General features: G+C 37.4%; 3 protein-coding genes across 4 annotated transcripts; 2 read left to right on the plus strand and 1 right to left on the minus strand.

Annotated features, from left to right (window-relative positions):
• The first annotated feature begins 284 nt into the window (after positions 1–284).
• LOC129240436 (WD repeat-containing protein 91) lies at positions 285–3,086 on the plus strand. Its single transcript, XM_054876225.1, has 3 exons — positions 285–570; positions 625–765; positions 841–3,086. The coding sequence occupies exons 1-3, from the start codon at positions 327–329 to the stop codon at positions 1,410–1,412; spliced, it is 957 nt and encodes a 318-aa protein (XP_054732200.1). The 5' UTR covers positions 285–326; the 3' UTR covers positions 1,413–3,086.
• On the minus strand, positions 3,069–12,716 carry LOC129240421 (nuclear hormone receptor HR96). 2 transcript variants are annotated; one of them, XM_054876215.1, is made up of 6 exons: positions 12,293–12,716; positions 11,531–12,228; positions 10,279–11,465; positions 4,257–4,466; positions 3,919–4,128; positions 3,069–3,857 (listed from the first exon to the last, which is right to left on the minus strand). In XM_054876215.1, the coding sequence occupies exons 2-6, from the start codon at positions 12,210–12,212 to the stop codon at positions 3,657–3,659; spliced, it is 2,490 nt and encodes an 829-aa protein (XP_054732190.1). In that variant the 5' UTR covers positions 12,213–12,228; positions 12,293–12,716; the 3' UTR covers positions 3,069–3,656. The 2 variants fall into 2 exon arrangements, with proteins under 2 accessions (XP_054732190.1, XP_054732182.1); XM_054876207.1 differs by having other exon boundaries at positions 12,289–12,716.
• Positions 12,717–12,890: 174 nt separating this feature from the next.
• On the plus strand, positions 12,891–13,561 carry LOC129240445 (uncharacterized). The gene has a single exon (XM_054876238.1). It carries the CDS (start codon positions 12,966–12,968, stop codon positions 13,320–13,322), a length of 357 nt encoding a protein of 118 aa, XP_054732213.1. The 5' UTR covers positions 12,891–12,965; the 3' UTR covers positions 13,323–13,561.
• Positions 13,562–15,209: the final 1,648 nt, after the last annotated feature.

Raw genomic sequence — 15,209 nt, forward strand, 5'->3', positions numbered from 1 at the left:
TAAATGTCGAAAAATAAAAAAAGATTTACCCCACGTTTATTTTTATGGGAAGCTTTTTCATGACACAATACTCGTAGGAGGTTTGTCAATGCCTGCCGTGGGGCCATCGCTTTTAGAAAATATCTTTTCAATCATTGAATGTTTCTTGCCCGAATCCTACCGAATGATGGTGACACACAAATATTTTCCTCTGGCGGCCACCATACAGGTAAATACTTTATTAAAAAAAGTTACTATCAGGCAAGTGGCAACACTGCACCAGATAATTTCCGTTGTTCCTTTTTATTAGTTTCCAAACAAACAAAAGTAAATAAATTGTCTACGATATGGCGCAGGTTGCTTTTCTGGACAACCTTCTGAAAGAATATTTGGTGTTTAGAGGTTTTTCTTCCACCTTAAAAACTCTCGACCAGGAACAAAGGACCGAGAAAGATCAAAGCTTCCGTGCCGAGAAATTGTTGGAAAATTTTAATCAGTCCATTCAAAGCCATGATTTAGCTGCGCTACGAGCGCTTTGGGCGCACTTAGATAGCAACCTATTCAGCAAACTGGAGCATACTTATGCCACAGGTAAGTTTACTTAGAAGATCCAGGACCACCATAAACCGCTTATGTATTTGATAGCTGTGAAGAAATTGGAAAATAGTTTACTGAAGCTGTACCTGGTAACGGCCTACTCAAGCAATCGTCTGGATAAGGTAACAGAATTTTTCGCAAAACTTGCAGTAGATTTACAACAACAAAGCGAATGGAAGGATTGGTTTTGTAAGTTCACATTTTTTTCCTTATAATATTCACATTCACCTTGTGCCAAAACCTACTAAAAAATATTATATTTAGATTTTCCATTTTGTAAGAATGCTGAGGATTCGCCCACTTTCGCTTTGTACTTTTCGAAACAATGGCAAGACACATTACAATTATCGCTGCGTAACTTCCTTACAACAATTTACCAATGTTTGCCACAACCAACTATTGTACGCGCCGAATACGAGGCCGCGCACATACGGCGACTACAGGAGGAGAATGCTTTGTTGAAAACACGCTTACAACAAATGCAACAACAAATATCGACCTCCGGTAGTAATCAGAATCTGAATGCTGCCGGTAACGATTCCAGTGGAGCGCGTCGTCGTGCATCGTATAGACCACAGCAAAGTCTTAGTGACATTTTGCCCTTCGACGTTAGTCCGCCGGGACATGTGGTAGATGATTTTTCAGTAATATCATCGGAGGTGAATAATGTAGCGCAAGCAAGTGATGCACAGGCACGCGGCTTGCGAATGTTGATACGCAACATTGGATCGGGGGGATCGCCAGACACAGGCGGACGTAAGGATGCTAGTAGTAGCGGAACTAACGACAAGGCAAACAAGCGGCGCTCAGGCAGTGTGGGGCGCAATTGGATATAATTCGAGAGTCTGGAAGAATGATTGAAAAATCACAACAACAAATTAAGTTTTATCATTATTATAAAAAAAAGTGCATGTAGCATAGTACACATAACAGAAGTAAAACTTTCAAGGCACACAAAGAGGGAGAGACCCGAAAGAGAGTGAGAGAATGTGAGAGAGAGAGAGAGAGAGAGAAAGAATATGTATCTAAATAAATTCACAACATTTGCAGAGAATACAAATAGACAAAATTTACAAAAAACGAAGAAGGTTCGACCGGTGTAGGTAAACGCCGGACACAAACCGTGGCAACAACGTGCACTACTCCGAGCGTTTATCACCCGCACAAACGCAGCGATTCCAGGACCCCAGCAACGGCACAAATTACCGCAAGGCAATACTAATAAATCCGACGCCGGAATGGATAGCACTTTATATAGTATGCACAAGCACTAGCCAGGAAACGGAAATAAGGGCCAAAAAGTAGGCGCCAAAAAAAAAAAAACGCCAAAAAAATTGGGACCAAAGAACGCCCCAAACAGTAGGCACCAAAGAAATATAACGCCAAAAAGTAGGCATCAAAAATATATTTCCTACAAGTTTGCACCAACAAACAAGCGCCAAAAAGTAGGCAGGGTTATTTCTCACTAGAAATTAGCAACCACAAGGAAAAATAGCCTAAAGTGTATCTAAGATATACAGGGTTTGATTGAAAAGTAATGAGCCTTATTTTTTTAAGCAGTTTTATTAAACATTTTGGCTTATACAACTAATATTCTTCAAAATAGAACCCTTGAGCGTCAATACACCGCTGGTAGCGGTCCTTCTACTGCAGGAAACAATTTTTAAACTCATCTGCCGGAATTGCGTTCAATTCGGCTGTCACAGTTTTTTTTGGATCGCCTCGATGGAGTCGAAACGCCTCCCCTTCAGCTATCTTTTAAGGCGCGGCAGCAAGAAGAAGTCCGGAGGGGACAGGTCTGGGCTGTAGGGAGGGTGGGGAAGCAACGGAACCCCCATCTTGGCCAATGCACAGGTGCAGAGGAAGGCGGTGTGCGCCGGCGCATTGTCGTGATGAAGGGTCCAATTGTTGACTAGGTCGGGCCGAACCCGGACGACGCGGACTTGTGCCACCGTTTTACCTGGGCACTGGACAGATATTGGCCTCCTCGAGTAGCCCAATGGTTTCGGTGCTCGTTTTGTTTAGCTTTACGCAAAATTTGATCGAGTAACGTTGCTCCAACGATCGCTGCATTTTCGCCACTGCAAAATCCTAACACACTTTTAAAACAGCTTTCACGCGCGGAGCGATGTTGACTGCACCACTGTTGCCAGCGAACTGGAACCGGTTTCTAGTGGAAGGTCCAACGATCATTTTCCCCCACCAGCCGATTCGGTTGATCGCTTGGCAGACGCACCGCGCGGGAAGACTCATTACTTTTCAATCAAACCCTGTATATAAGGTATAGCTCTCTCTCTATCTTTTTTCTCTACGTTATATCTTTTTCTTTCTCGCGGAACGAAAATGCCCAAAACGTTGCATGGCCTTGAAATTTTACTCTCCATTCTCGCTCGTCCATCGACGCCTAAGAAGTTTTACTTCAAAAAAAAATTATCAAATTAACCCCTTAACATAAAAACCAATTGAAGGCTTAAAATAAATCTACACAACTATTCCATTGTTACACAAAATAGACTCTTGTTTTTATTTAAATATATAGATTTAATCCAGGCTCTATAGATTGCACATTTGAAACAACGAACGTGTGTGTGCCGTCTAACAGTGAATAGGTGATGTATTGTTTGCTCAAATTAAATTCATAATATTGTATACATACATATATAACTCTGCATTCTATTTATCCGTGTATAATATTAAAAATAGCATAACTTTAAGTTTTTAACGACTAATTAGTGTTGTACATTTATCACGTGTACCCGAGTTGATGATACAATTCTACTTTTTTTATACATTAAAGTGCAGGTAATATTTATATAGTTGCTTTCGCTTTACATTCAACAATTTTATTATTATAAAAAAACTAAAACTATGCACACTGATGCATTCAAAATGCGGCTGACCATCTATACGTATGATAGTTAGAATTGATAAATTGTCATATTTCCCTAAAAGCAACAAAAAAAAAAATATAATAGTTAAAGATACATTACAGCGCATGAAAACAGTATTGATGTCGCATCAATACATTGTATTGTATAAATATATATTTAGAAAGTCAGCCGTATTTTCGTTGCAGCATTCTAATGATTTTTCAAATCAAATATTTCCCTCAGTAACGGCTCCACTTGTGAAGGATTCACATTTAAATAAACACCTATTACAAATTGATTCAGACGCTCAATATCGGAGATTTTCTGTATTAACTTAATAAAAGCTGACTTTGCTTCACAGCCCGAATAGATGCTCTCTAGATATCTTCGCAGAAGATAATAATAAGAGTTCTGAAACATAAAAAAAAAGTATTAACAAATGAGGTTGCATTTAAACTCCTTTCGGTTTTACCTGTTCCAGTCGAATGACATCCGAGTGAATTACACACGCGCGTGTCGGTGTAAAGAGCACAATTGCACACAGTATCAAAATGATATTCTCGTCCAAGCGCCATTTCTCATCGAAGGTGCTAACAAATTTTAAAATTTCTTCATAAATATTGCCCTTAGCTGCCCTTAGAATCTCTGCACGCAAATGTGCTGCATTCGAAACATGCGGTAACTGAAAATTATAAAATTTCATGAATTATAAGCGAGCTTCCCAAAAAAATTATATAAATTACAAATTTTCTTCTCTATGGAAGTCGATTGAAATACATACATACAGTTATTGCAATCGGTAAAACTTACCTTCCACGTATTGCGGTTATTGTCATAGGTCAAAACGGAGCGCATTAGCATCATTTCAGTGCAGCCACCTTTCAGTAGTGCTACTTGATCTTCCTGGCACATGTTACGAAATACGCTAATCTTTTTAGCCATTTTTATTAAACGTTTTATTGCTACTGCCGTTAAATTAATGACCTGCAAAAGTTTCGGGTCCTGATGTGTTTCTTCGGGCTAAAAGAAATTTATCGAAGCGAACATTACTCGTACAGTGGGGTAAAGTGGTTTTGGTAGCGTTAGGTCAAAAATGCTTGTCAATACATAGTAATAATTTATCTTTTTTTTTATTTCAGTGTTATCAAAAGAAAAAACAAAAAGCGAAATATATAAAAATTCAATATTTTGAAAATCTGGTGGTCTCATGTTATTTCAAACCAGGACTTGCTTAAGGACGTAATCTGGTCAAATACTCATTTTTTATAGATATTTTTAAGGAATTTTTTTTAAGAAAATAAAATGCGTTCGTTTTGAGGTATATTATGTTTTCAAAAGTAAGCCATTTTGTTATCTTTCAAAAAAATGTTCCCATTGTCACGTCAGAATGACAAGCCCACAGAATATTAATCTGTTTAAGATGCCCTAAAGAGGCAAAGTCCTATTGACAAGCCACCTATTTTTTTTTTAAGACGCTTACTTTGATGCCACCCTACTACAAAAAAAAATACGTAAAAAAAAATGTTTTTGTATATTATTTGATGTTAACAACAGCATACTGTGAAATCAAAACGATAGCATTTTATTTTCTTAAAAAAAAATTCCTAAAAAGCATCTATAAAAATGAGTATTTGACCAGACTACATCCTTAAATCGACTAACGAACTTTCAATCGAGCTCATCATCAAACGCCGATGATTTTGCTTGATAGGTCACACTTTGCGCAAAGATGCTGGCGCAGTAGACAAGGCTGCTCTATAGTGGAGTCCGCAAAGTGTTCGGAACCGTGGAAGACCAAAAACCTCCTCAAAACTTGCGCACAATCGAAATGACTTCAATACTTTTCTTCTGGCCTCAACGGAGTTATAGCCTATGATCAGAAAGTATCGGGAATGTTTAAATAAAAAAAAAGAAACAGTTAAATTTCAAGCAAATTTATTTTATCTCCTTCAAAATATGACCCGTCGGAAGCAACACACATGGGCCAACGTTTAACCCAGTCCTACGTGCACTCCTGGTAGGCCGACGTAGGGATGGCCTTCAGCTCCTTCGTCGCATTCTCTGTGATCTCCTCTATCGACTGAAATCTCCTTTCACGGAGTGATAACTTCAACTTGGGAAACAAAAAGAAGTCGCACGGGGCCACATCATTCTGACTATTGAGACAACTCCATTCCAAGAAAATTGTCCTCGAACTTTCAAGTTAGCCTCACCATGACATACCGGACATACAGCTGTTGACAGCTAATTAGAAACGACACTTATTTCAAAATAAATTTTCAAAATTTAAACACGTATTTTCATAACTTGTTGCCAATTTTATTTAAACATATGATAAACTTAAAAACTAGTGGAAAACAATTTAATCCCAATTCTTTATTAAATATATATATTTTTTTTTAAAGCATGTGAAATGCATGATTTGGATAGGGCAACTAATTAGAAACAGTAATGTATTATCAGATCTACATAAAGATTATGTTAGTATTTGGTTCCATAACCCTTTTGCTTCAACACTGCCTCACATCGATTGCGCATTGATGTAATGAGATTCTGACAGCGCGCCACAGGTATTGCTTGCCATGCCGTTTTTACTTCGGCAAAAAGGACATCCACATTTGGGATATTTTTGGCACTCACGGCTTTTTTAACGTCATCCCAGAGATGCTCTATTGGGTTTAAGTCCGCACTGGATGATGGCTATTCCAAAACATTGATGGAATTTTCGTCGAAAAACTGTTTCGTCAACTTTGCCGTGTGCTTTGGATCATTATCCTGTTGAATCCTCCATATAACAGGCAAATTCTCCTCAGTCCACGGCAACATTACATTTTTTAGTATATCGACGTATTTCTCCTTATTTAAAATTCCATCAATCCTATGGATTGGGCCAACGCCATTCCACCAGAAACATCCCCACACCATGATTGATCCTCCACAATGCTTCACTACCCACGAAACGTAGCGAGGATTGAATTTTTGGTTGATTGGCCGTCGAAAATACCTTCTACCATCTGGGCCTATGCGATTTATCTTGGTTTCATCGCTCCAAACGATATATTTCCATTGATTTGGAGTCCATGACCAATGGGATCTCGCAAAGACTACTCGCCGTCTCCTTTGTATCTTGGTTAGAAGGGGCTTCTTGCGTGCTGCTCTGCCATGCAGTCCAGATTCGACCAGACGCCGAGCAATTGTCCTCTTGAAAATTTCGAAATTATATTGATCCTGAATTTCCCGTTGGATGTCAGTGGAAGTCGTTTTTGGGTCTCTTTTGGTCTATCTTGCGGTCAATTTCTGCTGAAGTTTTCCGGGGCCTTTTCTTACGTGGAACATTGTCAACAGTCTTAAAAAGTTAGATATGCTTTAAGGCGTTAAAAACAATTTTTTTTGAGCATTTGACTTGCTTAGAAATTTCACTGTACGACTTTCCAGCCTTACGAAGGTCAAAAATGGAGCTGCGCAGGGCAGGTGTACAGCTGCTGCTTTTTCCCATTACACATCTTGAAGACGAATATTTTAGTTGCTTTTAAACAACCAATTTAAAATATATACATACCAAAAAGTCGATTATATTACTATTAAAATAGCACAACTTGCCGAATATGCTTCCATTGAACAACTGTTTCTAATTATTCGGCTCAGTTTATTTACCTTGAACTAAGTAACCCATGCACTGCGTTGGATAATATTAACGGTACTTCAATTACACAACTACAAAACTAGGCGCATTGGGTAGTAAATAGAGTAACAAAAGCAATGCAAATGATTTTAAGAGAGAAAATAACGGTAAATTTAAACAGTTTAATATTATGCTCATCAAGCGTTTATCAAAAGAGAGCGTTTCTAATTAGCAGACAACAGCTGTATGTTTAGTATGTCGGGGTCAATTCTAGATAGGAAGGTGTTTAATCTGCTACACTATCCAGAACGTAATTCTGTTGAATTGTAGTCTTTCGCGCAGGCGTCTTTCGAACATTCTTTCTTTTAAGTATATTTTTGTGAACATCTAATTACTTTTTTTTTATTTTTTTAAAAGCTTAAATAACAATAGAATTGTTAAATAAACAAAAAGATAACGCAGCGCTGGCAACGGAGGCTTTCAGCTGAACATCTAATTATTTCTGCAATTATGTTCTTCATTTCAAGTGAGGAGTGAGGTCCTCTTCCCATTTTCGTGCCCAATAACGATTTTAACGGAAACAATTATATTTGCAATTATAGCAAACAAGAATTTACCGAAAAAATTAGCTTTAATCATCTTAATTTCGTTTCCACGTTTCCACGACAGTCGGTTCTACGTTATCGAAACGACCCGGATTTATATCCGGCCAAGGACTGTCACCTCAGCAGCATTCCCCATATGTAAGTATGGGGAATGTTTATGCTGCTACAACAACAACAACACTGAATATTGAACTGCGATTGAAAATAGAACTGAGCTATTTCTTGACCAACGTAATGTGCATTACGAGTGAAATGTGGCAAAAAAGTAAACATTAAAAGATTGAACAAGACTTGTTGCGCGATATTAGGTCTGTTCTTGTAAAAATTATCTAGTAACTTAATTTCCGAGCATTCGCTCTTTAAAAGAAAAATATCAAAAAAGTACTTGAACGCAAAGTCAGTAACAATTTGCAAGTTTTACGAACAGCTGATTAAATTGTTGGCGGGAAAAATCACAAAAATTAAAAAAACTTCAATTAAACTACCTTAAATTAAAAAAAAAAAAAACTATTGTAAAATGCAAAATAACGAACTTAGTTTCAAGTGATTTTAACTTGTCAACAATAATTCGCTGTGTTTCATCATCACTGTCTTATGTATAGCATTCTATTAGCAATTTTATTGTTGTGGTAATCACAGCATTCTTCAGATTTTCCTTGCTTCCGTCAATGCATGTATGTACCATATTTATATTGTCAAAATAGTTAATAACCAAGCGGTACAAGCGTAAAACACTAACAGTAAACTATTTCGGTTTGCAGCAACGGTGACTGGCGCCTGTGGTTCAGAAGTGCATAGCGCTATATCATTGGGATTCCTATTTTATATGTGACTTCAAATAAACTTTATAAATTTTATCTAAAATATATATATATATTTACTTACATTCTCCATTTTAATCATAATTTTAATTTAAATTTTGAACTTTGACTCAATTCGCACATTTTAATTTGCACTTATTTTTACTTTGTGTTCAGCTGGTTTTCTCACTTGCAAATTCTTACAAGTGCAAATTTATCCAGTAAAAACCTGCAGCTTCCCCCCAAAATGAAATATCATTTTGCTCTCTCACATTCCCCTACTTTGCGAATTTTTTTGGATACATGAAAAAACATGAAAACTTGATAATTTATTATTTAAATTATTTGCTTCATGAACAGACCTTTGATAGTTTTTAAAAACTGTAATTTTATGTTTGCTAAAATTTAATTAAATTTGCCAATTTTAAATAACATTGCTGAATTATGATTTAAGAGTTTATGATCTCTTAAAATTACTGGTTTAAACATATGATGTGAGTGCATGTGAAGTGGACGCAAGGATGATAGATTAAAAATCTTTTGACCATGAAGTGGACGTATTTATGGTAAATTAAGATTACCTATCAAAATTCAGTATCTCTTGTTCTTTATGCATTCTATGACTTTAAAAAATTACAGGTCAATGCTCGTAACGCTCATTCGTAAGCTCATATTTAAAAGTAAAGGTTTAAATCCCGCATTTATGTAAGTAGATTGATGACTGGGAATATTTTTTATCCTATGGTGGACTTTAGCTTTAAATGACTTCGTTAATAAAATTGCAAAAATATCTACATATATCATATTCGTTTTTTCGCTGAGCTATGTGCGATAATTTCGGAAAAATTCCCCATTTCGCACATAGTGTAGCAGTATGAGTAATGTGCGCCAGAGAGATAAATACGCAACAACTATAGATTGTTTATGTTCGCCTAGGTGTTTTTCCTAATAATAATTGATAATGCTAAATGTAACTGTAAACCATCTATATATATGTATATGTATGTATGTATGTATATGTATGTAGGCATATAGATCTATATTAGTTGCGCTTACACCTTTTATTTGGTGATTGGCCGAGCTCCTCCTCTAATTTTTGGTGTGTGCCTTGTTATTTTTGCACAAAAGGACGAACCTACAGTTTTACGCCGTCTCTAAACGGTAGTTGTTTTTTTATTGGAGCTTTTCCATGACAGAAATAGGTACACTCAGAGGTTTGCCATTGCCTGATCGCTATTAGAAAAAAGTTTTTCTGCCATTAGTTGTTTCATGCCCGGAGATTTGGGCATGGCGGCCACCCTGTAAACCAGATAGGCACATTTAAAAACAGAATCCAGTGCAAGTGCTTTCCTAAAAGTTGCCCAAATTGCTTTGGTGTACCGAAATACCGATGCAACTTATATAAATACTTGCTACCTGACTCGTCATTAGAAGTGCCTACAGAGATTCTAATAATTTTCGTTCTTTTGTTCGCCTTTCCCCCGCATATGCTGTGATTAAAAAGGCAAAACAAAATAATCGTACTACAGTAAAAAACCAAAGACCCTTAGCATACACATATATGCCAATATTAACTTATAAGCTATACGATTAAATAATTTGACTCATACAATTAATATTTCAGTTCACGCGTACAATTTCAACAGGTGTTCAATTTATAACATTTTGGGCACATTTGAGGTGATAAGATAAGCGATCAAGCCGATTGGCGAAAGAAAACATACATATATATATATAAAATGTGCTTAGTGAATAGTAGGAATAAATTATTACTGTATACTGAATTTCCTTCATGTTCTACTTACCTTAATTCTATCGTCACCCATCATTAAAAGAGATAGATCGTTGTCCATGGGATAATAGAGTGCTTCGCTTGCCATTTTCAGCTCGCGCAACTTCACCTGTTCTGCTTCGTTGAGGTCACGTCTCATCATTTCGCCGGATGGCGAGCATACATTTTGCTGCGGTGGTGTATTGTAAACACTGTAGCCGCATTGTTGCTGTTGTACTGAATTGTGCACCGTCATATGGTTTGACTGATACTGAAATTGTTCCTGTTTAACTCGTGGCTCTGGCGGCAAATTGTTAAATGCCTGAAACTCGATTCGTATCACTTCGGATAGCACAGATTCTAGTGAATTTAAGCTATCGCCCCCACTTGCGTTTTCAGGAAATGAATTTTGTATAAATGTTTTTATATCGAAATGTTCATTACTGAAGTCTGCACTTTCAGACGTAATATCTGTAGGAGAATTAGGATTTATCAGGCCAGCTGAGGTACTTGGTAGTACAATGTCTGCGTGTAAGCTTGTTGGCGAGTTGTATTGCAAATCCTGTGTAATAACAGAGCACTCTGGAGAACCAATATGCATTGTTTGTGAAGGGGATAGCACATCTGTGGACATTGAAGGTGGAGTTGATTGTATTGATTCAGATTGAATAGACGACAAGGTTTGATCCGGCGTATCCGTTCTTATTGACATTTCTTGTATGTTTATAGGCGATTCCACCATTATATCTGAATTAACCGAAATTGATTGCTGATTAGAGGGCGATAACTTGTTAGCGATATCATGTGTCATAACAGGACTATTCTCAAGCATCGATTGCAGCAAATGGTGTCCGGAATCTGATCCTTTCGATTCTGAGTGTGTCTGTATTGACTGGAATGATGTTTCCTTATTATCTTTTGTTGCATCCAATAGTAGTTTATGCAATTCATCACTGCGTGTTGGCGGATTTAAAGTGTTGAATATTTTATTGATTATTCGTAATGCTTCGGCTGGTGTATTCATGAATTTATTCATTATATCGAGTGCATCTTCTGGACATTCCATAAGGTTTCGAATGAATTGCACAACATCTTGCGGCGAACTTACAATTTTTGATATTATTTCTAAGGCGTCAGTAGGTGAGCTCATAAATTTCGTGAACACTGTGAGCGCATCAAATGGCGAGTTCATTATTTTACTTATTATTTTAAGTGCATCCCCTAATATGAATGCGAAAAGATGTTAGTTAAAGAAACAGGGTAGATTAATTTCTGAGTTAGCTAACCTGGGAATGCAATCAGATGTGATACTAGCCGCAAAGAATCTTTCTGCGATGAGAGAATCTTCTCCACGATAGAAAGTGCTTCATCTTTCGTACGCATTAGTTTGCTAATAGCCTGCGACGCACGATCAGGATCCCCAACAATAAATTCTACCATTTCCTCACTCGTCATTAGCTCAGGTTTCATGTCATTGTCCGACTCTAATAAGATCGGCGAACGTATTGGTGCAGTGCCACCAATTGGCGACGGCAAATTAGTAATAGCGGCAGATCCACTATTATTACTAGCCGTGCCTTTGCCGCTGTCAAAGGAACTTTGCGAATCATGAGAGGTTGTATCGAATCCTATGCTATCTGCTAGAGAACCAATTTTATTTTCGTTGAGTCGCCGCTTTGCACGGTTACACTCAATTTTACGCCGTTTTATAAGCTTATCTTCTTCAGACATAATATTTTCGCTTTTCATGCCAATATCTAAGCACTTTTTCAGCCGACATCTTTGGCAAAATCGTCTAGTAACCACTGTAATCTCACAATTTTGGCTAAACGGACAGGTGAATTGCTTCTTTGCCAATGCGTTTCTTCGAAAGAAAGCCTTGCAGCTTTCACAGGTTACAGCATTGAAATTATATCCCAACGCCTTGTCGCCACAGACTGCACAGCTTTTCGGCGGTGACATTTCCATGCGATTATTTAAGATTCTATTCAAGGATAAGATTAATCAAATTTAGCACACTTACAAAATTAATTATGGTTATTACCTACTTCCATGTATGTCGTTCTCACGTCCCCCTTTAGCTTTGCGACGCTACTTGTACGGCGCGTTAATTGACTTCGTTAGTGATTTTGTCCACTTTTATTCCTCCTCACCTGAATTGTAGTGCAGTTGTAGAACGGTGTTTTTATTTAGTATTTCTTTGTTTTTAGTGATTTTTGTAGCTATTGATGATTATTGTTCCTACATAGATCACAATCATCTTGAAATGTGAATACCCTTCGAGAGATTCCCAAAACCGTCGGAATTAGTTTCCAATATCTTTGCAACAACTCTATCAGCCAATAAAGAACAGCACACATATCAGAGTGTCAAAAATGCCTATGGACAGGCAATGTCCATTCATAGTTGCCACACAGAAAACCCATAAGCGCAATTAAAAAAATTGAAAAATTCTAAATAAGAAATATCGCGCCAAACATAAGCCAAAGTATATTGTAAATGCCAAATTATATGTAATTCGTAAAAATTACTATTTGTTTTCTATTTTTGGCCTTAATTTTTATATTTCCGTTTCTACCGTTGCCGAATAAGAGATCGATAACAAAATATATGAACTAAATCGTATATCGATAACACACAGCTGTTAAAGTAGTTGATATTCCCAGCTCTGAAATAATGAATCGAATATGATACAAAAGTCAAAAATTTGTTTGTTGCATTATGGTGCTTTTTGACAAAATGTTAAAGAAATCTAAAAATTCAAAATACCCACCACCACCCGCTCCACCAACTGTAGAAGAAATGCTTAAAGATCTTGAAACATTTCACGTTGAGTTAAATGCAGTGCCTGCTAAACGACAATCAACCGATGGACAACAGCCAGATTGGTGGACGCGTTTCGAGCATGCAGTAGCTGATCAGGAAAACCTCAAAATGCTGAACAGTGAGATTAAAAGCTACAAACTTAAGTTAGAATCTGCCAAAATTGAATTGGAAACGGAGGCGCAGTTGCTTAAAAATGCCATTGAGGAGCAACGTGAGCAAATCGATGACGTTCTGTCAAAAGGTAGTGGTTGAGATTTTCTAGTGTGGTATGGAATGGAAATAATGCATTGTGATTGTGTACTAGCTCAACCTCATGTGATAATAAATAAATCGCTCTTTTATAATTATTTTTAAATAAAGTTTGTTTAACTGTAAATCCGTAGATCCAATTTGATACACGCATCAAATGTATGTACATATGTATGTATTTAACTAGATTGCTCTTTAGCAACTTTGCACAAATAAAAAAAAAAAACAAGAAACGTTCCCACGACCGTCGATTCTACGTCACCGGAATGGCTCGGATTTTTTATCCGGCCAAGGACTGTCACTCCAGGAGCCTTCGCCGTACATTTATGTGGAACGTTTATGCTGTTAGAACAACAACAACGAAACAAAAATAGATGAATACTTATCTCACCCATAAACACTTATTTTTGCGGTATGGCTATCAAAATGTATAGTGCAAACGTTGCGTTGTTGATAAAGTCGACTACGAGATTGAGGAAAATTCTGGGGAACCCCCAATGGAAACATACTTTCCAGCCAGTAAGTATGCGATGCAGTACATGCTGGTTGTAGCACTTGATATGGAAGAAAGATATCTGTTGTTGTTGGGGCAAAAACACATGTGTGGGGATGTACGGGAGAGACAGTCCTAAGCCGGATATACAGGGTTTGATTGAAAAGTAAAGAGCCTTATTTTTTTGAAGCAGTTTTATTAAACCTTTTGGCTTATACAACTAATATTCTTCAAAATAGGATCCTTGACCGTCAATACACCGCGGATAGCAGACCTTCCACTGCAGGAAACATTTTTTAAACTCATCCGCCGGAATCGCTTTCAATTCAGCTGTCACAGTTTTTTGGATCGCCTCGATGGAGACGAAACGCCTCCCCTTCAGCTTTCTTTTCAGGCGCGGGAACAAGAAGAAGTCCGGAGGGGACAGGTCTGGGCTGTAGAGAGGGTGGGGAAGCACCGGAACCCCCATCTTGTCCAATGCAGAGGTGCAGAGGAAGACGGTGTGCGCCGGCGCATTGTCGTGATGAAGGGTCCAATTGTTGACGATATCGGGCCGAACCCCCGTCCTCCCGGCCTTCCTTGAACGACTTGTGCCACCATTTTACCTGGGCACTGGACAGAGATTGGTCGCCGTATGCCTCCTTGAGTAGCCCAATGGTTTCGGTACTCGTTTTGTTTAGCTTTACGCAAAATTTGATCGAGTAACGTTGCTCCAACGATCGCTGCATTTTCACCACTGCCAAATCCTAACACACTTTTAAAACAGCTTTCACGCGCGGAGCGATGTTGACTGCACCGCTGTTGCCAGCGAACTGGGACCGGTTTCTAGTGGAAGGGGAAGGTCTAACGATCATTTTCCCCCACCAGCCGTATCGGTTGATCGCTTGGCAGACGCACCGCCGGGGAAGACTCATTACTTTTCAGTCAAACCCTGTATAGTACATGCGTGTCGTTCGGGTAACGTAGAACCGACTGTCGGGGGAAACGAAGGAAGATATGTATCTACATATTTTCCTTTGCGGGCCAAGTGGAGAAATACTTTTATTGACATTATTTTATTAGGCCATGAAAAACTTACTGTTTAACAGGACCAATTCTGCTGCTCTTTAAGATTTAGGAAAATATTCGTTCTAAATATTTCGTCGGGCTTATTTTTTAATTTAAACATTTATTTATTTAATTTAAAATTTTTTTTATTTTTTTCTTTTTTCTTTATTTAATTAAAATTTTTTATTTTTTTGTATTCAATTTAATTTTTGTTTATGTTTTAACTTAAACATTTTTTTTAATTTTTTTAAATTCAATTTTTTATTTTTTTTTTATTTAATTCAATTTTTTTATTTTTTTTATTTAATTTATTTTTAATTTTTTTGCATTTAATTTAATTTTTTTTTATT

This window comes from Anastrepha obliqua, chromosome 1 (genome assembly GCF_027943255.1).
Source record: "Anastrepha obliqua isolate idAnaObli1 chromosome 1, idAnaObli1_1.0, whole genome shotgun sequence".
Lineage (NCBI taxonomy): Eukaryota > Metazoa > Arthropoda > Insecta > Diptera > Tephritidae > Anastrepha > Anastrepha obliqua.

Bases quoted from the DNA above. Each gene is read 5' to 3' on its own strand.
- LOC129240436 (XM_054876225.1), top strand. From the start codon at position 327: ATGGCGCAGGTTGCTTTTCTGGACAACCTTCTGAAAGAATATTTGGTG. The intron at 571-624 runs GTAAGTTTACTT...TGTATTTGATAG, and splicing joins GGAGCATACTTATGCCACAG to CTGTGAAGAAATTGGAAAAT. The intron at 766-840 runs GTAAGTTCACAT...TATTATATTTAG, and splicing joins CGAATGGAAGGATTGGTTTT to ATTTTCCATTTTGTAAGAAT.
- LOC129240421 (XM_054876215.1), bottom strand. From the start codon at position 12,212: ATGGAAATGTCACCGCCGAAAAGCTGTGCAGTCTGTGGCGACAAGGCG. The intron at 4,129-4,256 runs GTAAGTTTTACC...TATAATTTTCAG, and splicing joins ATAACCGCAATACGTGGAAG to TTACCGCATGTTTCGAATGC. The intron at 3,858-3,918 runs GTAAAACCGAAA...TTTATGTTTCAG, and splicing joins ATGTCATTCGACTGGAACAG to AACTCTTATTATTATCTTCT.
- LOC129240445 (XM_054876238.1), top strand. From the start codon at position 12,966: ATGGTGCTTTTTGACAAAATGTTAAAGAAATCTAAAAATTCAAAATAC.